This window comes from Microcaecilia unicolor, chromosome 5 (assembly GCF_901765095.1).
Source record: "Microcaecilia unicolor chromosome 5, aMicUni1.1, whole genome shotgun sequence".
Taxonomy (NCBI): Eukaryota; Metazoa; Chordata; class Amphibia; order Gymnophiona; family Siphonopidae; genus Microcaecilia; species Microcaecilia unicolor.
Window position 1 is genome coordinate 77,666,215 of NC_044035.1, and position 26,059 is coordinate 77,692,273.

The 26,059-nt window shown below is 43.4% G+C and overlaps 1 protein-coding gene across 1 annotated transcript in view; it reads right to left on the minus strand.

Moving 5' to 3' along the window:
• CPEB3 (cytoplasmic polyadenylation element binding protein 3) overlaps positions 1-26,059 on the minus strand; it is a 270,166-nt gene that overhangs the window by 13,144 nt on the left and 230,963 nt on the right. The window contains 2 exon segments of the mRNA XM_030203002.1: positions 10,044-10,225; positions 10,956-11,070. Coding sequence (XP_030058862.1) covers positions 10,044-10,225; positions 10,956-11,070 — 297 coding nt within the window.

The following is a 26,059-nucleotide window of genomic DNA, read 5'->3' on the forward strand; positions in this document are numbered from 1 at the left end:
TGGCGTAGATTAACTGGATGTCTCCATACTAATCCTTCAATAGTCAACTCACACCATTGACATGCACCGCATTTAAAGTGCCCCAAGGTGTCCAAGTGGGTCTGACTGTAGTCCAGGCACTTGTAAGTAAGCATCTCACCAATAGTTTTGCTCCGTCTGAAAGCACAGATGGGATGATCTATAAACCATTCATGAATCTGCAATGAGAATGGATGCACTTGTTGATTCTAGTACTACCATCATCAATTTTTCTTCTTCATTTTTTGATTGATATTGTAGTAACAATTCCCTCTGTGAGAATTTTGCTCTCAGATATGCTTTCCTAACCACAGTTCTAGGGTACCCCTCTTTCCAAAAATGTGTAGTCATGATAGATGCTTGAGTCTCAAAAGCTGTGTCATTAGAGCAAATCCTTTTCAGTCTCAAAAATTGGCTGATAGGCAGGCCAACTTTAAGGTGGTAAGGATGAGTCCTGGAAAAATGAAGCAAAGTATTGCGAGTTGTGGGTTTTTGAAAAAAAGAGTGGTATGCATCTTATTATCAACCCTATACTCCCAAACATCTAAATATTCCAAGCCTTGAGTGTGATATTGTGACATGAAGGGACTTGACTAGCATCTGGTTTCAAAAATAAGTCTTGGTATTTTGACAATGGCTCCAAGATCTGGTGGTCTTTGATCTGATTGGATACCATTATCTAGTGTTAACCAATCAGAATGTGTGGTTTGAGGATCAGCTGAAAGCTATTTAAATGCTATCACTGTGCTTAGATGCCGTGGCCATTTTTTCCCTTACAGATCATGTGCAGTATGAATTTATGAGTGCTTTTCCATTGATTAAGAAAGCTAGTTCAGGGGATATTAAATACAACGTAGAGTTACAATACTTAGTGTTGTTTACACCATCTTTTTTTCTCCAATGAACCTCTTCCCTGAAGAATCCGAAACCTGGCACCATTATATAGTGTCTGGAATAATTGGTTGTTAGCAGCCAATTATTTATGCTGAGTGGCTTAAGCAATTAAGTTGCATGCAAAAATCAGCTATGCATGCTGTTTTGTGCATGCAATTTTAGTCACCATATATAGAATCCAGAGGAAAGTGTATTCATTGTTATATGAATACATACATGGTGTCTGGAAAAAACGGGACCCCTTATGTAGTTTCAAATAACTTTACAATTGTTTAAACATTTAGTCTGACCTTTGAAAATACATTAGCATAATGTTTTCTTTTTCTTAGTTAATTCATAATGAGTGTTCAAACTGTCCTTTGACCTTGACACAGTCACAAAATCTTTGACACCACTGAGCTGTTAGCTCAGTGAATTCTGGGATTTCATTAAGAACTCAACTGTTTTGCAAGCTCAATGCACTGGAACTCCATCCTAGGGTGGGTTATTTTGAAAACTTTTTAAGTTCCATATTTTTCCACAAACCGTATAGTTTGCCATTCTGCTGCACACCTTGTCAATTGATTTGTAGCAAGGACACAAGAAGCAGGAGGAAATGCAGAGCTGAATTTTAGAAAGGACATTCAACTCAGAATATAGACAATCAAGTCTGTACATCAGATATGGACATCCATTTCTCATATATTTTAGAACAGGATCTGCCGAGATACAGCCTGTTCTAAAACAGATGAAAAATGGACATCCAAGTGCTATGGTCCAGGGCTGGATTAGCACTATATTGGGCCCTAGGCAAACATTTACAAGGCACTCTTTACCCCACCACCATTTCACCTCTCCAGAAGTAGCCAAGCAAAGTGCACAGCCTAGTTGTGGGTATGCTAGCATAATAGTTTGTGAGTGAGCATGAGGACTATGCAAGCCCATGCTTTGAATGGAGAGGCTTCATGGTTAGAGCTGGAGAGCAGCTAAGTTACCAGGGTCCAGGAGGGAAATTCTGAGCCAGTCCTGGGTTTCTGCAACCCTATCCTGGTACACTGTGGAGCCCGAAGCCCTAATTTCAATTGATGGTAACAGGGACTACAAACAGAATACTGAATTGGGATATAAATTTAAAAAAACAGGACTGGCCAAGAGGTCTCCCTGCTGGGTAACTTGGCAACTCTACAGCAGTGGGCTGAGAGGGAAGCTGGGCAAGTCATTTGCACTCTCCATTAACTCAGGTACAAATCAACTGCCTGAAGAGTGAGATTTAAGGACCATGTGTCCAAGATATAAATTTACAAAGTTTTACAAATGAAAAAAGGTTCATAAGTACATAAGTAATGCCACACTGGGAAAAGACCAAAGGTCCATCGAGCCCAGCATCCTGTCCACGACAGCGGCCAATTCAGGCCAAGGGCACCTGGCGAGCTTCCCAAACGTACAAACATTCTATACATGTTATTCCTGGAATTGTGGATTTTTCCCAAGTCCATTTAGTAGTGGTTTATGGACTTGTCCTTTAGGAAACAGTCTAACCCCTTTTTAAACTCTGCTAAGCTAACCGCCTTCACTACGTTCTCCGGCAACGAATTCCAGAGTTTAATTACGCGTTGGGTTAAGAAAAAGTTTCTCGGATTTGTTTTAAATTTACTATACTGTAGTTTCATCGCATGCCCCCTAGTCCTAGTATTTTTGGAAAGCATGAACAGATGCTTCACATCCTCCTGTTCCACTCCACTCAATATTTTATATAATGGAAAAGGCAAAATAAAATATTTAGCTTTTTTTTTATGCTTCTGAAAGGATACAGGCATAATGTAGGCAGTATTAGGACCGTGTTCACAGGAATTTGCCCAAGTAAATTCCCTAGGCTGAAAACTTCCCTTAATATTTGTACCAGTGAAATTCTCCATTCCAGCCCAGATTTTCAAAGAGAAGATTTATTTATGTGACTATCCTCACCAGAGACACAGGAACATACACAAATGCATGCATGCTCTAGCTAGCTCTTTTTTTCTAGTGCTGTCCTGCTGTTCATGTGCTCAAACAAGCAGTGCCCCACCCCCACTGGGTATGCCCACCATCATGTAAAATTCTGGCATTTGCTGCCAGTACTTTTCCTCAGCTGACAACAGACCCTTCACACTTTTCCCCATTCTTCAGTCCTACTCCTTTTCAACAATATTTCCCCCCAGCACCAGAATGCTCACTGATTCTCCCCGTACTTCAACTGTGTGGCTATGAGACCTGAAGTTACGTAACAAAGACATTGATGACCCAGCATTTTTAAAGCTCTGAAAGCTCTAATGAAACTTTCTGTGCATGTCCCTGGGCTGCTCGTGCCCTACTGTACTTATTACATGTACTGCAATCCAGCCCTTCCTGCCTCAGTTTTATTTAGTCCGTGGTTGCAACCAGACCCGAATTACTTTTCTGTCCCTTCAAGAATTCCTTAATTTTCATAATCAAGTTTAATTTAGCTGATATTATATTTACAGTGACAACCGTCAAACTGGGTTTCATGCAATGTCAGTCCTGTGTTAGGAAAATGTCTAACTCTGACCCGTATGTTCAATGTTTACGATGTCTCAGACAATAACACTGTGTAGACCAGTGTGTTGACTGCCAGTATGTTGCCTAAAACAATTGAAATAAGAACCTTCAAATTAAAAGATTTTCTTCAGTCACAGGCAGTTTCAAACCATCAACTTCCACAATGGCTAAGAAGCGCTCTACATCTCCTGTAGATATTAACCCTCTATTTCACTTACAGTTTCAGTGAACTCGTCAGTTTTGGCTGATACTCCTCATTCTCACGTGATGCTGCAAGAAGATTAGAAGCCAGCACACAGTGGCATACACTCCACTCTTGGTGCCATTACAGCTGTACATATCAACAAGCACGGCTCTGACACAAACCTGCATAGACGTCAGAACGAAATCAGCTGATGCTTTTCAGGAGTCTTCTCTTATTGATGCCCGGAGTGCAATTCCTGGTGCCATGACAATGCTGGATGTAAATATGCACGATTCCATTGTGGATGTGCTTATCATGAGGAAGTGGTCAGTATCTGTGGAGGCTCCTATATGCCGGGTCCTTTGGTGCTGAAGCTGGTAAACCAACTCTCCTTACTGAGTGCTTCTATATACTGGCAGAACAAAGGAATAAGGCAAGTGCCTCTCTGTATCGTTCCTCCTCTTCTGTTTCTAATAGTAGGTTGAGGTCTCAACTGCATTCTAGGAGCCAATGTCGTAATCGACATGGCTATCGGCACCAACATTTTTCTTCTTACCGTTCTTCCTCTACACATATCCATTCCAGTAGATCAATCAGATCTTCTAACCTCACATCAACGTTCTCAATCCCCCCAGTCTCAATCTAGGCAACCTCTATCTCAGTTGGTACCGGATGTATAACCACTGAAAACTAACCTAATCCAGCTGCTGACTCAATTTCTTCATCAACAGCAGTGTCAGCAACAAAATGTTATGCCTGCCGATCAGATTTCTCTATTTCTCTACTTCTATATAGGCGCCTCCTTTGCAATTGCTGTTTCATCTGCACAGCAGAATTCTCAACCACATTTGGACCATAAATCAAAAAAGCATACTTGGTCTCTATTCTTCAGTCTCTCATGACCATGAAAGTATGTCTCATGCTATTGTGACTTCTAAAAAAACTCCTCTACCATTCAGATCTCCTTCTCCTCTCTCTCAACATTTTACTTCAGCTAAGAGACAGAGGAGTATTCATTTCAAGTCTAACATCCCTGCTAAAAAAGATTGACCTACACATGAGGATTCTTCTTATCCTAAATTTTTAGCTCTTTCACTACCTATGGGTTCTGAACCATCTACTCAATCTAATAAATGCAGTGCTAAAGTATTTGAATTTCGCTAAGGAATCCATAGCACTTCCTCTTGAAAACATATTACACGACCAACATAAGGCTGTATGGTTAAATCCTTATACAGCTAGGCCAACAAAGTGCTAAGTATAAAGTTCAAGATGCATTAGGACATGGCAAACAGTAGCTGCCATATGCTTCCGTTGTAGTAAAGTCAGCAATGAGAAAAACCAAAACAGCAAAAGAGTTCCCATCTTATCTTCCAACTAAAAAGCTTAAATGCATGGATTTAATGGGAAAAAGAATGTACCAAAATTCCATGCTGAAGATTGTGGTGCATAATTATCACTATACAATACTTGTACACTATTCTAGATAATCTTTTTCAATTAACAGATGGATTATCAGAAACTGATAAACCTTCTTTACAAAGGGTTATCAATGAATTTGAAGAGTGTTCAAAACATATGATTCATGCAGCAAATGATAGTTATGATACTGCTATATGAGGAGCTGCAATTGCAATATCCACCAGACACTTCTCTTGGCTGAGAGCATCAGCATTCAAAGAAGATGTCATCAAAAGTGTAGAAGATGCTCCTTGCACAGGAGACACTTTATATGGAGAAAAAGTAACGGAGCTCATAAAGGGTATGAAAGAGGACTGTACAATTCTGGAAGCCCTGGAAGATGATGATGCAAAACCCTCAAAATCAGCGTATACACATCTCCCTTATTACTGTTCTAGGAAGAGATATCAGAGAAAGCGGAGTTCTTAATTGCAGAGACCTAACTACAATCTTAGATCAAACTGTTCAAGGAAGCAAGTTTGGGGAAAATCTACTCGACACAGAAAGTCTCAGAAAGCGGCAATGCCTCAACAGGTGAAGCCGGGTTCTAGTTTATGACAAACTTCCACTTCCACACATTCCAGTAGGAGGTCACCTTTAGTATTTCTGCACAGCTTGGCGAGACATCACAACAGACTCTTGGGTGTTGTGTTATTCAAAATGGGTACCAAATAAAGTTTGTTCATTCCCCACCATCACACCTCATCCCTTCCTCCTCATGGGTTTTTTATTATTATTTGTTACATTTGTATCCCACATTTTCCCACCTATTTGCAGGCTCAATGTGGCTTACATGGTACCAGAATCGGCTTTCACCGATACCGGTGTGAACAAATACAAGATGATCTTGTGGTAGAATAAGGTTCATGTGTAATATACATTTTGGGGATCATTAGATAGGAAGAGTTAAGTATGTCCGTTACATGCTTTGGTTTTGTTGTGTTGCAGGCTTTTATGTTGGGTCAGTGGGGTATGCCTTTTTGAACAGGGTTGTTTTTAGTGATTTCTGGAAATTTAGGTGGTCATATGTTCTTTTTATGGCTTTTGGCAGTGTATTCCATAGTTGTGCACTTAAATAGGAGAAGCTGGATGCATACGTTGATTTGTATTTGAGTCCTTTACAGTTTGGGTAGTGGAGATTTACGTATGTTCATGCAGATGCTGTTGTGTTTCTGGTTGGCAGGTCTATGAGGTCTGTCATGTATCCCGGGGCTTTGCTGTAAATAATTTTGTGAACCATGGTGCAGATTTTCGAAAGCGATACGTTCTTTGATTGGAAGCCAGTGCAGTTTTTCTCGGAGGGGCTTGGTGCTTTCAAAACGCATTTTTCCAAATATAAACCTGGCTGCTGTGTTTTGAGTGGTCCGATGTTCCTTTATGATTTGTTCTTTGCATCCCGCATAAATTGCATGGCAGTAGTCAGCATGGCTTAGTAACATTGATTGTATCAGGTTGCGAAACATTTCCCTCGGGAAGAATGGTTTCACACGTTTGAGTTTCCACATTGAGTGGAACATTTTATTTATTGTGGATGTCACTTGGTTCTCTAGTGATAGGTTCCGGTCGATTGTAACACCGAGAATTTTCAGGCTGTCTGAGATAGGAAGGGTGTAGCCTGGGATGTTTATGTTTGTGGGTTTGTATGTATTGTGTTGGGATGAAATGATGAGACAGTGTGTTTTTTCTGTGTTGAGTTTTAGTTGGAATGCATTTGCCCATGAGTCCATGATGTTCAAGCTGAGCTTGATTTCGTTGGTAATCTCTGCCAGATCGTGTTTGTAGGGGATGTATATTGTGACATCGTCCGCATAGATGAATGGGTTAAGGCCTTGGTCGGATAAGGACTTGGCTAGTGGGGTCATCATGAGGTTGAAAAGGATCGGTGATAATGGTGATCCTTAGGGTACTCTGCAGTCTGCTTTCCACGGTGATATGATGTTTGATCTTGATTTCACTTGGTATGTTCTAGTGGTTAGGAAGCCCTTGATTCATTCAAGTGTGTTACCACCAATCCCAAAGTAGTCAAGAAGTCTTAGTAGTATATTATGGATGACCATGTTGAATGCACTAGACAAATCGAATTGGAGGAGGAGTACGCTTTTACCTATTGTTATTTGAGACAAAGAAGCTCCTCCAGCAGAAAATAATAAGGATTTCTATTCCAGATATGTTTTAATCCGGAAAGAGACAGAAGGATTTCAAGCCATTCTAGATCTTCGGAATCTCAATAGATCTATCAAAAGAGAAAGATTCAGGATGACCACATTAAATACCAACCTTCCATTTCTGCAACAAAATGTATAGTTCATATCCATAAGATTTGCAAGATGCTTATCTCCATGTTCCGATACACGAATCATCGAGGCAGTTCCTTTGTGTTATCGTTGCCTACAGTCATTATTAGTACAAGGTACTTCCATTTGGTCTGACTATAGCAACTCAAGTCTTCAACCAAGTGTGTTGTCACAACAATGGCCCACCTGCACCAGCAGGGTTTGATAGTATTTCCTTATCTAGATGATTGGTTAATAGTAGGCCAAACACACCGAAGGCCCTTCAAGCTCTGCAGATTACTGTTCATCTTCTCAACAATCTAGGATTCCTAATCAATGCAGAAAAGTCACACTTCCTTCCAGTACAACAACTAGAGTATATAGGAGTTCATCTCATCACTCCTTTAGCTCTAGAAAAGTTGCCAATTACGAGTACAGAACATCATTTCACTGGTACATCATGTTCAAGCAGTTCAACTCACAGCCACCAGAGTACTTCTCCAGCTATTGGGACATATGGCAGCGACAGTTCATGTTCTACTGTTAGCAAGGTTACACATGCATCCAATTGAAATGTTCAGCTAACCATTGTCAACAAAAATACCAATTCCTCTTTATCTCAAGTGATCACTGCAGTGCTGGACCGTGCTGGACCCTCCTAGACAATCTCTTGGTGGGAACACCTTTCCAGCTTCCTAACACCCTGTGCAAAGTTCAGCATCCCCCACAATCCTTGCAGCTCAGCCTCTCTTTCCTATGACTAGAAACCTTCCCATTGGCTGGATCCTACCACAACCTGTGCATTGGAAGGGGGAGGGAAGGGGGAGAATGGAGAACTGTAGTGGGCTTAACTCTGAAAAAATATCCACACACTTAGCCATCCTTCTGGCTTTGAGATAGGTAATTTACAGATTTTTAGAATCCTGAAAAAAAAAACCAGGCAGTTGGCAATCCTATAAATCAATACTATGTGAAAGCTACAGCCTAAAATTATTGGTGTTATATTGGTGAAACAGAGAAAAAGCCCTCAGAAACCGCTGGCAAACTGCCTGCGGTTTAGTGCATGGTTATATATAATTCAATTCATAACTCACACAGCGTTTCTATCATTGGGCAAAAAAACTCTGTCACCACAGGGCTATATATTTACAAGCCTCAACAGGATTATACTGACTGACAGCAATAGTTTTTAAAGTATCAGGCCCCACTTATGGCCCGAATCAAATCAGCAAATAAAGACTTAGCTTTGAACTGAATTCAAGCACTCTTCTTTGTCCGTTCTAAGAGTGCTTGAATTCAGTTCAAAGCTAAGTCTTTATTTGCTGATTTGATTCGGGCCATAAGTGGGGCCTGATACTTTAAAAACTATTGCTGTCAGTCAGTATAATCCTGTTGAGGCTTGTAAATATATAGCCCTGTGGTGACAGAGTTTTTTTGCCCAATGATAGAAACGCTGTGTGAGTTATGAATTGAATTATATATAACCATGCACTAAACCGCAGGCAGTTTGCCAGTGGTTTCTGAGGGCTTTTTCTCTGTTTCACCAATATAACACCAATAATTTTAGGCTGTAGCTTTCACATAGTATTGATTTATACGTTTTTGCTACAGCACACTGCATTTTGTTTTGGCTATTAGTTGGCAATCCTAGCCTCCTGAATCCAGAGCACATCCCCTAAACTTTTGAGCCCAAGGCATGTGTCTAACTTGCCTATACCTTATAATTCGGCTCTGGCTATGTCTTGCATGAACATCCATTGTATAAAATGAAATAAACTGAATACATACAGCAAAATAAGGGACATGAACATCTGGTGTGGCAGCATAAGAACATTTATATTATAAAATGGCCACCCAGAAATCCATGTGGAGGAGTAGACTAAGGTTAGAACTGCTAGCTGAGAACCAGAGCAGAGCCAGAGGTTGCTGGTTGAAATCCCACTGTAGGTGTTTCTAATATTCTCTCTCTTTTTTGGTTTGTTTGTTTTTTTGCCCTCCATTGAAGCAAAAAATACCTATGACGATTCATTACTTCCTCCAGTGCAGAACTGCTCAAATCGGAGTACCTTGCATAACCTGTGCATTCCTAACACCAGATCTAAATACAGGTATCAATCTTTTTGGACATGCATGTTCCTTCCCCTTCTCCAATAAGAACTGGACTTTCATCTTTTGGCCCCTCCCTGGTCCTGCCCAAAATACACCCAGACCATGTCCCCTTGCCATATGGATGTACTGCAGTTTTAGATGTCTGTATCCTGGCTTTATAAAATCACAATTTGGATGTCCATCTAAGTACCAGTTTTCAGATGTCCAAAACAGGAATTGTGCTTCTAAAATAACCACCATAGTATTAATGGTGAACCAAGATGACTTGTTCATCTTATTTTGTTAATGTAAAAAGATACATCTTGCAGGTTCTGAAAAAATACTATTAGACTAGCCTTAGCATCATCCATAGATGATCTGAACATTCAAGACATTTAAAAAAAAAAAAATCACCATCTTCACACCCGAATGGGATCATATTTTAATTTACCTGTGGTCAAGGATGATAAATTTAAAACTAACTTTTAGATACAAATGGGTTTTTTTTTTTTTAAATAGCAAACAGTTTATTTTTGTCCAAGTAATCAAAAGTCAGTTATAATAACCAGTGGTACTGTATTAATACTTACCCGTTTATCGATGTCATTGTGCTGAAGTTGAACGAAGCGAGCACTAATAGCAGCAATATAACTCTGCTGATTAGAGAAAGCAACTCTACCAGCACCTTTCGGGTACTTCAGTTCTGGGTCTGTATCTATGCCAGCATAACAGACACCTCCATATAGACGGTCCATAATCATTGCCAGTTCAACTGTAAAGAAAAATGCTACTTTAACATAAGCTGTTATATTCCCTTTTTTATACCAACCTACACAAAAAATTCAAGCAAAAAAGTAAGTAGCTTTTAAACAATAGATATGAGCCTTTCAAGTCTCTTCTTGAAGTTCTTTTTGAGAATTTTAGGGATTCCAGTGCAAAACAATTATAAAAAGATCTATAAAATATTGAAGAAATTGTCACCAAGGCGTTGCCAGACACCCAATTTTGGGCAGGATTGAGCACCACCTGGCATCTCCTCCCCCCCCCCCCCCCCCCCCAGATGATCCGGCATCTCTTAACTTCACTCTCCCAACCCCCCACCCGTACCTTTTAAATCTTTCAGTGGTGGGCTGGCAGCAAGCAACAACTCATACTAGCTGCTTGTGCCAGACCTGGGCCTTCCCTCTGACGCAGCTTCCAGGTCCCGTAAAGTTGTGTCAGAGGATCAGGGCCCAGCACCGAAGGATTTAAAAGGCACTGGGGTGGGAGTAGGGTAGAGGAAGTAAAGAGACACTGGATCATCAGAAGTCTTCAGTAGCAGGCCAGCCAATCAATGCCATTTACTAAGCCATAGCAAAATGATGTTAAGACTTTGCTAGTTACATTATTCCTACATAGTACGAAGGAAAATATCAAATTGTTTGGAACGCCAGCCAGCTACATTTAAAATAGCCATTAAGTACAAGGAATAGATATCATTTGACTTTTTAGTTCCCACTCACCTGCTCTGAGAGGTCGCGGTACTCCCCCAACAAAGATAGTTTTCCTAGGGTCCAATGGTTGAGAACCATCCATGACAAAGTCACTATCACTCAAGTTCCATGGTCGAATTTGCACCTGAAAAAAAGCAGTCAATTTTGTCTTCATTTCAATGTTGTCTTACTACGATATAAAATATAAAGGCACACAAACACTCATTTTCTATTCTAATATCTAAATTAGGCAAATCTATTTCTCTAGGATAGTGTCTCCCAAGTCAGCCCTGGAGTACCCCTTGCCAGTCAGGTTTTCAGGATATCCACAATGAATATGCATGAATTAGATTTCCATACACTGCCTCCATTATATGCAAATCTCTTTCATGCATATTTATTGTGGATGTCCTGAAAACTTGACTGGCAAGGGGGTAACTCCAGAACTGATTTGGGAAACACTGCTCTAGAATGGCCATAGCCATAAGGCCAATCAAGAACCTTACCAAGGGCTAAAATGAGGTTCTTAAATTTCTCCCTCCAATTTATTCAGAGGACACTCCTGAACAATTTGGTTAGCTACTATACTGAATTTTAATTTACGCATTGAACTTGTTTAAGTAAAATAAAATGGGCTTGAGCATGCATAATAATTTATATATATTTTATGATCCAAGATCTGCAGGTATTTAGGCATCAGGAAACATTCTATTTCTGGTTTCAGAGGACAATGGGACACATTGGTAATACCTGTAATAAGCAAGTAGATCACGTTAGATTCCTGCATTTTATATCATCTACGTTAAGCAATGGAATTATTTTAGTTAAATTATACGGCTCCAACAAAATCAAACTGTGTATGACATCCCATGTAAACCTTTTAAATAAATCAGATTTTTCTTGCTGAGTACATATGATCTAATATTCAAAGAGTTAAAGTATTTCCCAGTTGAATTTAATAAACCTTAAACATGAGATATTATTTCTATATTTGTGTGTAAGTCAGTATCTTTATTACCCGTCATAAAGGCAGCAAGAAATTAAGTAAATGATGTAACAAATAATCCTAGCAACTGTATACAGGTTTATATCCTGAAGGGCATTAAAATACATATGTACAACACCTCCAGGGGAGATAGGACAGTAGATGGAACCCATGCAAAATGCTATTTTTGAAGAAGATATGAACACTAATTCCTTTTTTTTCTGCAAAGGTAAAGTATCTGTCATACAATTTCTTTTATAGAGAATATGCTAGAGTGTCAGGGTCTTAGGAATTTGATGTTGAGAGGTAAGGAATGGAACACCCAGAAAATAGAACTGAAAATCTATTTGTTTGTTTATTGATTGATTAGAATTTATTAATCACCTTTATGAAGAGATTCACCCAAGGTGGTGAACAGCAGGTACAGCTGGACATAAAACAGATTTCTTAACAGCAAAACAATAGCAAAAAGACCAAATACAAGCATAAATACAATAGGGTAAACTTGGAGGTGGCGAATTCAATCCTAGTAACAGGACTAACATGATACAGTATTAGAAATATAAACATTAAACAGCATTGTAAAATAATGGCAAAACAAATATGGTAAATATGTCAGCAGAATATGAATGATCCTATATAATTTGTACCTCCAACGTTCTACGTCTGGATGCCTGGGTTCGTAACATCCATAACCACTCATTGCCCCGCCCTCGCGTCAAAACATAATTACGTCGGAGGGCGGAATAGTGAGAGGGAAGGGAAGCCAGTGCCAGCCAGCCAGAGAATGTTCAGGTACAAATCGAGGGAGGAGAGAATCGCGAGGGGAGGGAGGGGGGAAGGGAAGGGCAGGGCAGAAGAGAATGGATGGGAGGACAGTAGAGGAGAGAATCGCGGGACACGGAGGGCAGGGCAGGGAAGAGGAGAATCGCTGTACATTGAGGGGAGGGAAGAATTGCTGGACAGAGAGGCCTAGGCGCCAACTCCATGGATGCTGTGGGTGCTCGAGCACCCCCAATATTTGACCCACCCGCAAGTCCTGGAACGGAAATTCCCAGCCAGCCCTCTTCTCCCAGTCCTTTGCCTGCCCCTCGCCTTCCTGCGTGCCGCCCAGAATTTAAAAGTTCTTACCTCGGGGTCAGGCAGCAGCAGTGAAAGGCGAGCAGGCTCGGCGCTTCAGCCTGCCTTCCCTTCTCTCTCAGCTCTGCCTCTGTTTCCACAAGGGCGGGAGCAGAGGCAGAGCTGAGAGAGAAGGGAAAGCAGAGCTGAAGCGCCGAGCCTGCTCATCTTTCACTGCTGCCACCGGACCCCGAAGTAAGAACTTTTAAATTCTGGGTGGCACGCAGGAAGGCGAGGGGCAGGCAGAGGACTGGGAGAAGAGGGCAGTCAGCGCAGGTCGGGCTGCCACTCGGACAGGGGGAGAGAGAGAGAGGGAGGGAGGTGGAGGACCTGGAACTCGGAGAGGAGGAGAGGGAGGGAGGGGGGCCTGGAACTCGGAGGGGAGGAGAGAGGGGGGGCCTGGAACTCAGAGGGAAGGAGAGGGGGGGGCCTGGAACTCAGAGGGGGGCATGGAACTCGGAGCCCGTACGCCGTACACATTAATGAGCGCCGTGTCAAACTCAGAATGGCTGCGAGGCAGGAACTTGTGCCACAACTGGCCGTTGACGTCCAAACTCCTGCATCGCTCAAACTCCATCAACAGCAGGGTGGCGGGAAGCAGGCAAGCGCAGAACTCACACCACAACTCGCATCCTAACGGTTCCCTTAAAAACATAATCGCCATTACATGATAACCTTGCTAGTGCCCATTTCATTTGTGTGAGAAACGGACCTTTTTTACTAGTATTGTAATAAGCAGTATAGAAGAGCATTCGTGTAATAGATATGATACTGACAAGGTCAGCACAATGCAAATGAAACACCTTAATAGGCATGCATTAATACTGTCAGTGTATACAAAGAAAACATAATAGGTAGCCAACGGGGCAACTGCAGTTGACATAAGACAACAAAATCGCTGTATACTTTCTAGTTGCAGGAGACAATTTTAACTTAAGAACCACTATTAAAGCATAGTTCCATTAAAATGGAAACAAAAAGCCTCAAATAGATCCAATTAAAAATCCAATGAGCTGAGTCTTATCATCAGCACAAAAAAACTTTCCATGATCTCAGTTACAGTATATTCTAGATTCAAGTGAGCATTTCATTAAAAATAAAAGCCGTCAACTTATCTGAAAAGCTCAAAGCTTCATAATAGAGTTATGTCTTTTCCACGTCTGATGATGGCCAGAAATTTTTATCTGTGCATTTCCTATCAGAGCTTATACAATAGCACTGACAGGGCACTCACGGATGAAGTTGCATCGTCTGGTAAGCCATGACGCCCCAAAGCAGCTAAGTGAAATGCTGGCTATCGTCGGACATGGCTAAAACACAAATGATGATATAGCAACTGAACAAAAGGGAAGTAAGAAGGGAGCATGTGGAAGCAGAAGCCAATTAATGCGGTATCAAACAATCATAGATAGCAGTAAAAGGAAAGCTGCAATCTCAAAAGTGACACAGGCTGGATTGTAAAAGAGTTTGGTTAGCATTCCTCACTCTTTAATAATAATTTGCCTCAAAAGGTACAACATAAACCATTGACTGATGCCACACTTGACATATTCAAGTTCACTATGAAAATGTGGCAACCTACACGTCACCAGAAACAGAACGAGTAATGTTTCATTCATATCATCAAGAAACTGGCAAGTACTATTTCAGGGAAGTTCTATGTTGTCACACTGCTTTGGAACAGCACTAAAACCACTGAGTAACTTTCACAACTCCTTGGACCAATTTAGCCTTAACCCTAGATAAACTAACGATTATATCACACTTACTGTCTTGTATGTAATTTATAGCTCATATGATTGTCACTTAGCAGAATAACTCTGAAAAACAAAAACATTAGGATGGTTTTTGGCCTGCACAAAATGCACTAAAGCAGCCTTAAGGGAAAAATGAATAAAAATGAAAACACCTTTTCTGACTGAAGGAACATGAACAGTAAAGTGTATATAAATATCTAGGAACAAAGAAAGACAACCCAGCACAAAATTATTGAAAGAAAAGATCAGTTAACTAAACTATCAATAAAGAATTTTGCAAGAGTGAAACAGATATTGAAAACTGATTTAACAGCATTAAATAAGATACAAACCATCAATCAGCTTAAAAGTCCTACTCTGATACAATTTTGAAACTGCAAACTGACTCAAAGATATTGAAAAACTGGTTGTAACAATAAGAAACCTCCTCAGTGCCTATGAGGTAATCTATCAGAATCAGTGTACAGTACGCTGAGACTGTATATACCAAGACCCAAAGAAGGAATGGGTCTTATAGAAACAAATATACGTACAGAGGTATTATCGTAGACCTTCAGGCATTTTAACAGCATCAACGTACAAACATTCTATACATGTTATTCCTAAATGGACTTGGGAAAAATCCACAATTCCAGGAATAACATGTATAGAATGTTTGTACGTTTGGGAAGCTTGCCAGGTGCCCTTGGCCTGGATTGGCCACTGTTGTGGACAGGATGCTGGGCTCGATGAACCCTTGGTCTTTTCCCAGTGTGGCATTACTTATGAGTAGAGAGGTGTGGTAGCCGTGTTAGTCCACTTTTAAAGGTAATCAATAGAAATAAAACAAAATAAAACATGGAAAAGAAAATAAGATGATACCTTTTTTATTGGACATAACTTAATACATTTCTTGATTAGCTTTTGAAGGTTGCCCTTCTTTGTCAGATCGGAAATAAGCAAATGTTGGTAGATGACAGTATATATGAGTGAAACATCAAAGCATTTCAGTGACAGTCTAACAGGATGGGGGTGGATAGGTGAGACTCAGGAAGACAGGAGAGCAAGCAAAAACAGATCCAAATACACAAAAACTGTTCAAGTATGCAGTTAATATCTCTGTCTTTAAATTTCGATGAGCATTCCAACAAATAGATGAAATGAGGGATAATCCACAGCACAGCAATAGAAAATCCTATTTAAATGAATCAGATGAGCAAAAAAGGAAAAACAAGTTATCACCTGAGAGGCAGTTGGACCTCTTCAATGAACCGCCCCTTCTAATGAACATTTTGTTCACTGTTGCCAGCTCTGTGGGTGCTGTAGATGCTTGAGCACCCCCAATATTGACCACACTCCTTCACTGTGTCCAGGGGACGATAAGTTTGGTTGGATTTAGCACCCCCAATTATTTGGAAAAGTTGGCGACTACGGCCCTACTCCTGATGCCCATAATGTTGTTTGTACACTTTGTAGAAGGAGATACTCAAGCTGTGTCAGCAATTTAGCTCCTAATTGTACCTGTCAGGATATGAAGGAAGGGGCAATAGACTTCAGTTGATTTGCCCTCCTGATAAACTGCTTTTTTAAAATTTTGAACTGCTGTATTTTAACAGGGGCAGAGCTAGATTAAAACACTGGCAAAACAGTACCATGTTTAGGGCTCAAGTACTCAGGGGAGCTCTGTCAGATGTGCTTTGACTCAGGAGGCTAGGGTTGCAAACTGTCAGGAGTTTCACAGTACTGCATGCATTCCCATTGTTGCATTAATGTCTGGACCTGAAAAAAGTCGAGTTCAGAAGTTGATCTTCCCTTTTGTGAGTATGAGCTTGGCCTGCCTGCTTCCAATATCACCAGCAGCACCAGCAAGCCAATCAGCTTCCTGATGATGTTCCCAGTTATACCAACTCCACGTAGGGAGGGCCCAGCAGAAGAGACAAACTTGTGGGTTGGATCCAAACATTGGGAAGGCCTGGGGGTGGGGGGAGAGCACCACCATGCAGCTCTCATGTGGGTTACTGAGAAGGGTTAAGAATGACAAGGATGGGAAGAGGGAAAGGAAGTGAGAGGGGGCTGCTGCAGGCTAAGGAAAAGATCCGACAACAAAGAAAATAACTTCAGATAATGGCAGAGCTAGTTTATTTATTTATAACATTTGTATCCCACATTTTCCCACCTATTTGCAGGCTCAATGTTTGACAGGAGCACTAAGTGGACACATAAGAAGCTTCAAACCAGAAGAAGGTATAAGTCTGAAAAGCAAGAGCGTGACTGTGTTTCTTATGCCTCTGTCTGTAAGTGTCATATAGTTTCATTTTAAAAATCTGACCGAAGTCCACACGTGTAGGTAAAGGAAGGTTTTCAGCCTGGTTAATTTACTCGGGTTATCTAGTTAATTACCCACACAAATTCCTTTGAAAAATGTCATAATACAGTCTACACTCAGTCTATATTCCTCCAGAGGCACAAAAGATAGCAAAACATTTTCTGTTGCTTCTTTCATTTGCAATTCCTTTTTGACACTTAGTATACCTCAGACACATTGCCTATGACAACTTTCAATCTCACTCTTCGGGGGCAGTCCACCCTTAGCATCTGTGATTTGTATGTGAGGCAATGAATAGTGAAAATAACTTATCTGGTTCTCAGTCCACTGCCCTAACCACTAGGCCATCCCCCACTGGAAGCACATGCCCATTGCTCACTCAACTTACTATCACATCCAGAATTAGGAGCTATAATCTTCCTCATGGTACTTTGGGAGAGATGAAGTGTGGTATGTGGGTGGAGGGGTTGTGAAGTATAACCTGCAAATGTTCTGCCCCAGTTTGCATGGAGGCAGGCTGCCTGTTTATCAAACATATAAACGGCAAGTGACCGTACTCACTTGCAAATGCGCAGTACAGACTTCCCTCTCTGTCCCGCCCTCGCGTCATGACGTCAGAGGGCGGAACAGAGAGGGAAACAGAGTTGAATTGTCGGATGCCACCACCGCCGCTGCCGCCTGGAAAAGAACATCGCGCGAAACAACCTCCACCCTCCTCCCCATCCCCGTCGCCGCTCCCGCCCCCCTCCGTATCGGGCCCCCTGCACTGACCTGACAGTGCCTCTCAGCCCCGTGTGGAAGCGCTGCAGGCAGCCAAAAGACCAAAGGGAGAAGAATCCTCCATGACCACCAGGCCCTGACAGAAGAAACCTCGAAACTGAGGGAATTGCAGTAGCTCCCCAACTAGGAGCTTCACGAGCTCTGCATAGCACTGGAGCCATGTCCAGGCTGGAGAACAGGAGCACTGTATCCCGAAGGTCTGCCACTCTCCCCCACTCCCGGCCTAACCTCGGCATGGGGGGAGGTGTATGGGAGTCCCTTGCTCAGACACAAACGCAGCAGGGTGTCCAGACCCCGAGAGACCTCTTCCCTGTGACAGCTGAAGAACCAAGGAACCGTGATATAGGAATAGGCCAGGAGAACTAAGCCCCATCAACAAATCACCAGCTGTAATGGCTCGACCGACAGCTCTCACTTGCTGGAAGTCAAAGCGTGCCTGCAAAGAAGGTCAGTCTCCATGTGAGGAACCCCTCAAACAGCTGAAAGGCACAACAGGTGTCTCTCTGCCCCCGCCAATAACCAACTGGGCTCCCGAGCCAGCCGACTGCTAGGAGAAGAGGCCAGTGCCATAGTAATGTCCGAAAAAGGCCCACACCAAAGCATTCCCAACAATGGGGCAAAAACCTCCAGAGCTTAGCGCACCACTCACAGCTCCAGAGGATAGGGGGCCAATGTGCCTCTAGTGGAGACCAAGAGACTTGTGCTAGGGGACCCCTGCAAAGGGCCCCCAACCCAAGAAACTGTCCTCCGCAGACCCCACTTCCCAAGGTAGGAGCGGGGAGGGCCTCCCTAGGGTCAACGACTGGGGAAGCTGCAACCACCTCAGCTCTGTCTGACTGCCAGGAGCAAATAAGCCGGAAGCTGCAACCCTTTGAAACCGGAGACCAGTGGCTGAACAGGGCCCTATGAATTGGCCGCATCAGTGTGTAAGGTACCACTTCAAGGGCTGCTGTTAAAAAAAACGAGGACCTGCACGAAATCCCAGGCTGGAAGCTGGGAATGAAGAAGGAGCAAAGTATCCGGTGCACTAACTTAAAGTGCCACCCTCTGTGAGAAACACTCAAGCTCACAGGGAAACCGAACCATTGTTGAAGGGGCCTCCACACAGTCTTGACAAGAGGAGGCCCGGATTAGCCAGCTGTCCAAGTGCAAGAAGAAATGAAACCTCCGTCTCCACAGAAAAACTGCTACGCGCACAACCTAGGAAAAAGGTCCCCGGGCTCGAGGGGAGGTCAAATGGCCGGGACCGGAACTGAAAAAGAACTGCAGAAGCAGCCCACAGAGGGGAAGGTAAGTACACCTCCCCGGTCTCAGGAGCAGAGAGAACTCTTGCTCCAAATGGACAGGAGTACAGACCTCAGGGTCACCATCCGAAAACAGACACCGGTGGACCCCTTGAGATCCAGATTGGATTGCACTGCTCCCGTCTTCCTGGGAACTCCAAAATAGGAGGGGAGCTGACCAGACCGCACTCGGAGGGAGGGACGGGAACAATGGCCCGAAGGGCCAGAAGCACCTCAACTGAGCTTCTGCTCTGAGCTGCCAGAGGCTCCCCCAACAAGGAGACTGTAAGGAGCTACTGGCTGGGAGAACTCCAACTGGAAGCCATCACCCAGAATAACCAGCACCAGAGCTGCGGAAAAGGTAGACCACAAGTCATGAAAGGCCTGAAGCGGCCCCCTGTAGGCCCTGACGGACCAGCAGGCCTGGCTTCATTGGGATTGCTGTGAGACAGCAGCCATGCACTCTGAATGCCCTGCCGACTCTCCATCCCCTGTAGGAACGATTGCCGAGCCCGAGACTGAGCCCTCTGGCCAAAGGTCTAATGACCAGACCTACACGTGGAGCTGTCACGAAACAGGGCACCTGCTGAGTCCGTAAGGTGAGCAGAGGAATAAGGAGCGTCTTCTGGAAGATGCTGGGGCCCGTTCACCCAGCTCCTGAACCAAACTGCTGAGGCCATTCCCAAAGAGAAATGTGCCTCAAAGGGGTAACCTAACCACGCAGGCCTTGGAAGTGGCAACCGCCACCCATGCCCACAGCCACAAAAGATGCCTCTTGGAGAGCATCAATGACATGCCTGTGGCTGAACCACTAAGAATGACATACACAGTGGTCATCAGACAGGCTAAGCCCGCCTCCATCCAGGCAGCCCGGGGACTGCCCTGGGAAAAGGGACTGCTGATGCCACTGCAAACAGGCCTGTGCCACCAGAGGGCCACAAATAGAAGCCTGCAGCTCCAAAGCAGTCACCGTTTCGACTTCCTTACTAGCAGATTCCTCAAGGCAAGGCCGCCAACCACCAGGAGGGATGTACTGTAGGTGACTGCAGACACAGAGTCCAAATTAGAAAAGGAAACATCTCCTTCTGGCACCAGAGAAAAAAGAATGAGCCACGGTCCTCCCAATCTGTAGGACTGTGTCAGATGCACTCCACACTGCGGCAAGCAGGACTCGAATGCCCAAATGAATGGGGGAACACCCTGAATGGGCCCCTGAGGCCCTTCATAAGGTTAGCCGCCTGACTACCTTCCAGAAACTCCCCAAGGGAGCGCTGCAAGTGCCTCTGATCAGGGGGGCTGCCTCCTAGCAGTCGAACTGCAGCGAAATCCGAGACTAAGTCTCCACCGGGCAGTAGTCACGATCCCCTGGGAACAGGCAGGGAGATCCCCATCTCCTCTCTCTCTCGCCAGAACTGCCAGGCTTGCTGGAGAAGAGGCTCCAAGCCCCAGCCCAAGGCTTGGTGGAGCAAAGGGATGGCCCTGACCCAGCCCCCCCCCCCCCCCCCACGAAGGGACCCCCACCGACACAGCCGGCTGATCGGGGGGGCTTCACTTCTGCCGAAAAAAACAAAATGGCTGCCATTCTCACCTCCTTCTGAGGCAAAGTGCCGAGGCCCTGCATCGGGGACCGGAGTCAAAAGAAAAGCGCTGCTGTGACCGAGCACCCTGTACGTGCGAGCCCTGAATCAGCTCCTCCACGTGGAAACTGGACTGCACCCCGTGCAGCGGTCCAAGGAGGAACACCGGCCCCTGCTCCTAGCAGCCCGAAGATGGGCGTTAGCAGGTCGCACTCTAAGCAGGGGCTGCCATGGCCTGCCACTGCGCAGGAAACCATGTGCCGCATCGCCCTACCCACCTGCTTTATTTTTATTACATTCAGGAGATTAGGTAGTTTCTGTCTTAGGAGGAATCACAGTCTGATTGTATCGGCCAAAGACCTCAAGGAGCAGTAGTGAGATTTGCACCAGGCTCCCTGGTTCTCACTCCACTGATCCAATCACTAAAACTGCTCCTCCACTTCCTCCATGTTTGTTTGTTTGTTTTTTTGCAGCACTGACACACAGTGCTCCCATCAATGTCCCGAGGCCTGAAGCACAGCAAAAAGTACCCACCACCCTGGGTCCACAATACCCAGGGACACAGTCACACCCCCCCCCCCCCCCCCCGTCACAACAGGGAACGGCAGCAGCACCGGCCTGCCAGACTCACTGTGTTGCCTGCCTCATCTTCTGAGTAGACTGGTTGCAGAGCAGGCTCTCACACAAAGGAAAAACAGGAAAAAGGCGCAGAACACCCCAGGGGGAAGGCACGACAGGGACCCAGCACCACCAGGTATGTCAACTGCTGACTCTGCTCAACTGGGAAGGAGCGAGGCCTCATAACCAGAGACAGAGGAAGTCTGTCCATCCACCTGCTGGAGACAGAAGATACTGAGGAGCTGAGCTGCTAGCAGGGAACTATGTAGTGGTGCTCAGTTCTGTATTTTCTTTCTCCACCTGCTAGTCAATGGACATAACTACCCACTCGTCCTGGAATACTGGGAATGAACATAATGGAAATATTACTTATAACTAAAAATCAAAAACAAATAGTGGAAACTATATATGCACCCAATATATTGGTAAATCAACTGACACTCGGTGTTGTACTTCAAAAAAATAAAACATTTTAATTTTCTAAATTTTTAATTTCTCATTAAAAGGTGGAAAGAGCAGGTATGGTTTCCACTATTTGTTTTTGATTTTTTGCTTCATCCTCAGCAATCCACATTGATTTTTTCACAGTGGTTTCTAAAATCAATATTTAAAAGACTACTGGTAGTTTTCAAGATATCCCCAATGAACATTTGTGAGATTTTTTTTTACATAGTAACATAGTAGATGACGGCAGAAAAAGACCTGCATGGTCCATCCAGTCTGCCCAAGACAAACTCATGTGTATACCTTACCTTGATTTGCACCTGTCTCTCCCAGGGCACAGACCGTACAAGTCTGCCCAGCAGTTTTTCCCGCCTCCCAACCACCTGTCCCGCCTCCCATCACCGGCTCTGGCACAAACCATACAAGTCTGCCCTCCCCTATTCTCGCCTCCGAACAACCAACCCCTCTTCCCCCCACCTGCTCCGCCACCCAATTTTAGCTAAGCTTCTGAGGATCCATTTCTTCTGCACAGGATTCCTTTATGCATATCCCACGCATGTTTGAATTCCGTTACCGTTTTCATCTCCATCACCTCCCACGGGAGAGCATTCCAAGCATCCACCACCCTCTCTGTGAAAAAATACTTCCTGACATCTTTCCTGAGTCTGCCCCCCTTCAATCTCATTTCATGTCCTCTCGTTCTACCACCTTCCCATCTCCGGAAAAGATTCGTTTGCGGATTAATACCTTTCAAATATTTAAAAGTCTGTATCATATCACCCCTGTTCCTCCTTTCCTCCAGGGTATACATGTTCAGGTCAGCAAGTCTCTCTTCATACGTCTTGGAACGCAAATCCCATACCATTCTCATAGCTTTTCTTTGCACCGCTTCCATTTTTTTGACATCCTTCGCAAGGTACGGCCTCCAAAACTGAACACAATACTCCAGGTGGGGCCTCACCAACGTCTTAAACAGGGGCATTAAAACCTCCTTACTTCTGCTGGTCACACCTCTCCCTATACAGCCTAGCAATCTTCTCGCTAAGGCCACCGCCTTGTCGCACTGTTTCGTTGCCTTCAGGTCCTCAGATACTATCACCCCAAGATCCCTCTCCCCGTCCGTGCCTATCAGACTCTCCCCGCCTAACACATACGTCTCCCTTGGATTTCTACTCCCTAAGTGCATCACTTTGCATTTCTTCGCATTGAATTTTAATTGCCAAACGTTAGACCATTCTTCTAGCTTCTTCAGATCTTTTTTCATGTTTTCCACTCCCTCCGGGGTGTCCACTCTGTTGCAAATCTTGGTGTCATCCGCAAAAAGGCAAACTTTACCTTGTAACCCTTCGGCAATGTCACTCACAAATATATTGAACTGAATCGGCCCCAGCACCGATCCCTGAGGCACTCCACTACTCACCTTTCCCTCCTCCGAGCGAACTCCATTCACCACCACCCTCTGGCGTCTGCCCGTCAACCAGTTCCTAATCCAGTTCACCACTTCGGGTCCTATCTTCAGCCCATCCAGTTTATTCAAGAGCCTCCTGTGGGGAACCGTGTCAAAAGCTTTGCTGAAATCTAAATAGATTACGTCCATAGCACGTCCTTGATTTAATTCTCCTGTCACCCAGTCAAAGAATTCAATGAGATTCGTTTGGCACGATTTCCCTTTGGTGAAACCATGTTGTCTCGGATCTTGCAACTTTTTTTTTTTGTTTGTTTTTACTAACATCTAATGTATATCTCAATTGTACATTTTGATAATGATTAAAACCAGATGTGCTGGCAGCTCCTGAGCACCAAGTTTTGATGCCCATCGTAGTTGCAGATTTTAGTCTTGATACAGATTCTTAGCATTTTTGGCAACCACTGGTAGAGCAACTCATTTTCTAAAACTTGAATGGAATTTTCTAACGAGAATCTTGTAGCCTTTTAAAAAAAATTTCCATTTGTATTATCTAGTCACTTTTTCAACTAAGGTACAAAATAAAAAATGAATTCCTAACAAACCAGATGATGGATAAATTAATGTTAACCTGAAGTGTTTATGTCATTGTGAAAATAAGAATCCCTGTATCTTTTCAAGCTGAACAGCTTTTAATATTACTGTATTCTTCATATATCATGACAATTATTTGAAAGTGGATAATGGGTTTGAACAGCTTCATCATTTAGAGCAGCCATTCCCAACTGAGTCTTTGGGGTACAACTAGTCTCATTAGGTTTTCAGGATATCCACAATGAATATGCATGAGATAGATTTGCATGAACTGGCTCAATTGCATGGAAATTTAACTCATAACTATTCTTTGCAGATATCCTGAAAACCTGACGGGACTACGTGTGCCACGAGGACCGGGTTTGGAATGACTGATTTAGAGACACACTGCTTGACAGTATTTATTTATGACATTTATATCCCTTACTTTCCTGTACAAATTTGAGTTCAATGTGGCTAACAAGCTATAAGAACACAGTACAAAATATGAAATAAAAGCCATAATCCTACACATATCAGCAAAGGAAAGGATCATAAATACATATGAAATGGGGGGAGGGGGAGAAAAAACTAGGCATCAACTAACAGAATTTTGTTTTAAAGGGAAGATTTCAAAAACTTGCGAAAAACTAAGTAATGATGCTGGGATCAAATGTATTTTGGTAAGGAATTCCACTACTTAGTACCTTGGTAAGAAAAAGTAGCAGAATAAATTGACTTAAGACTACTTTCTTACAGGTAGGAAAATTAAGACATTCTTTCGCACCATAGGTAGCACTGTGAGAAGGTAAAGTGACAATGGGCAACATATAATCCGGGGCAGTGCCATATAAATTCTGAAATATGAAAGCACGGGGCTTAAAAACAACCCTTGCCTTAAGAGGAAGCTAATGCAATTGAATCAGCAGTGGGGTAGCCCTTCCAAAGCGTGGCACATACAGGACTAACTTGACCACAGTACTATAGGCAGTTTGACGCTTCCTTAAAACACATTCTTTGCAACCAGCATAGATAGATTTACAATAATTAAATTGAGCCAAGACTACAGACTGGACAAGTAAACTGAAAATATCTATTAAAAAAAAAAAAATGGCCGGATTCACTTCAGCTTCCAAAGCACTTTAAAAGAATTAGGGCCCCTTTTACCAAGCTGCGGCAAAAGGTGGCCTGCGCTGGCATTGGTGCGTGTGTTTCATGCATGCCGAGGTCCCCTTTTACTACAGCGGGTAAAAGGTAGGTCTTTCTCTTTTTTTTTTTTAGGAAATGGCCGTGCAGCGAGTGAAGCACTTGCCACGTGGCTATTTCCGGGGTAGCCCTTACTGCCAACCATTAAGGTGGCAGTAAGGGCTCCTGCAGTAACCAGGTAGCACGGGCGCTACAAAAATAAATATATTTTTATAGCGCCGGATATGAAGATGCACTGGGGGCGGGAACTACCACCAGGCTGCTGTGGTAGCCTGGCGATACTTCTTTTTTAGCGAACGGTAAGCTTGCATTGGGCGTACCACCGCTTTTGTAAAAGGGATCCCAAGGGATAAGTAATGCAGCCAATGCTACAATAAATGTAGGGATCATGGTCATATGGACTGGTTAATACCAAAAAGTCAGTCTTATCCCAATTTACTTTAAGCCTAAATTCAGAGGCCCAGGAATCCATTAAGTCAAGGCCCAATTTAATTCTATAGAGAATTCCATGGATGCCACCTCAAAAGGGAATGTAAATATGATTTTTTGAAGTCAAATTACTTGACTATTCAGAAGTACCAGTTCTGATGCACCTTCACTTAGCATTCTGGATGGTACTGTTTATGAGACTAGGCCAAAAAAGCTTGTGCACGGCATCAATTTTGCATGAACATTAAATTGGTTGATAGAAAATACTACAATCTTCAAACAGCCAGTCTTTTCTACAACTAATATGCCTTCCAAAGTTCTGCATTTTAGCACACAAGAAGCAGAAGTGGAGGAGTGGCCTAGTGGTTAGGGTGGTGGACTTTGGTCCTGGGGAACTGAGGAACTGAGTTCGATTCCCACTTCAGGCACAGGCAGCTCCTTGTGACTCTGGGCAAGTCACTTAACCCTCCATTGCCCCACCACATTGAGCCTGCCATGAGTGGGAAAGCGCGAGGTACAAATGTAACAAAAAAATAAAGGTTCAATATCCTTAATAACTTCACTGAGTCTGCCATTAGAAAAAGAAAGCTTGCGATGGGAGAAGATGGGGCTCCATGAATTAGGCCAAATGTGGGAAACGGATAAGACGGTGC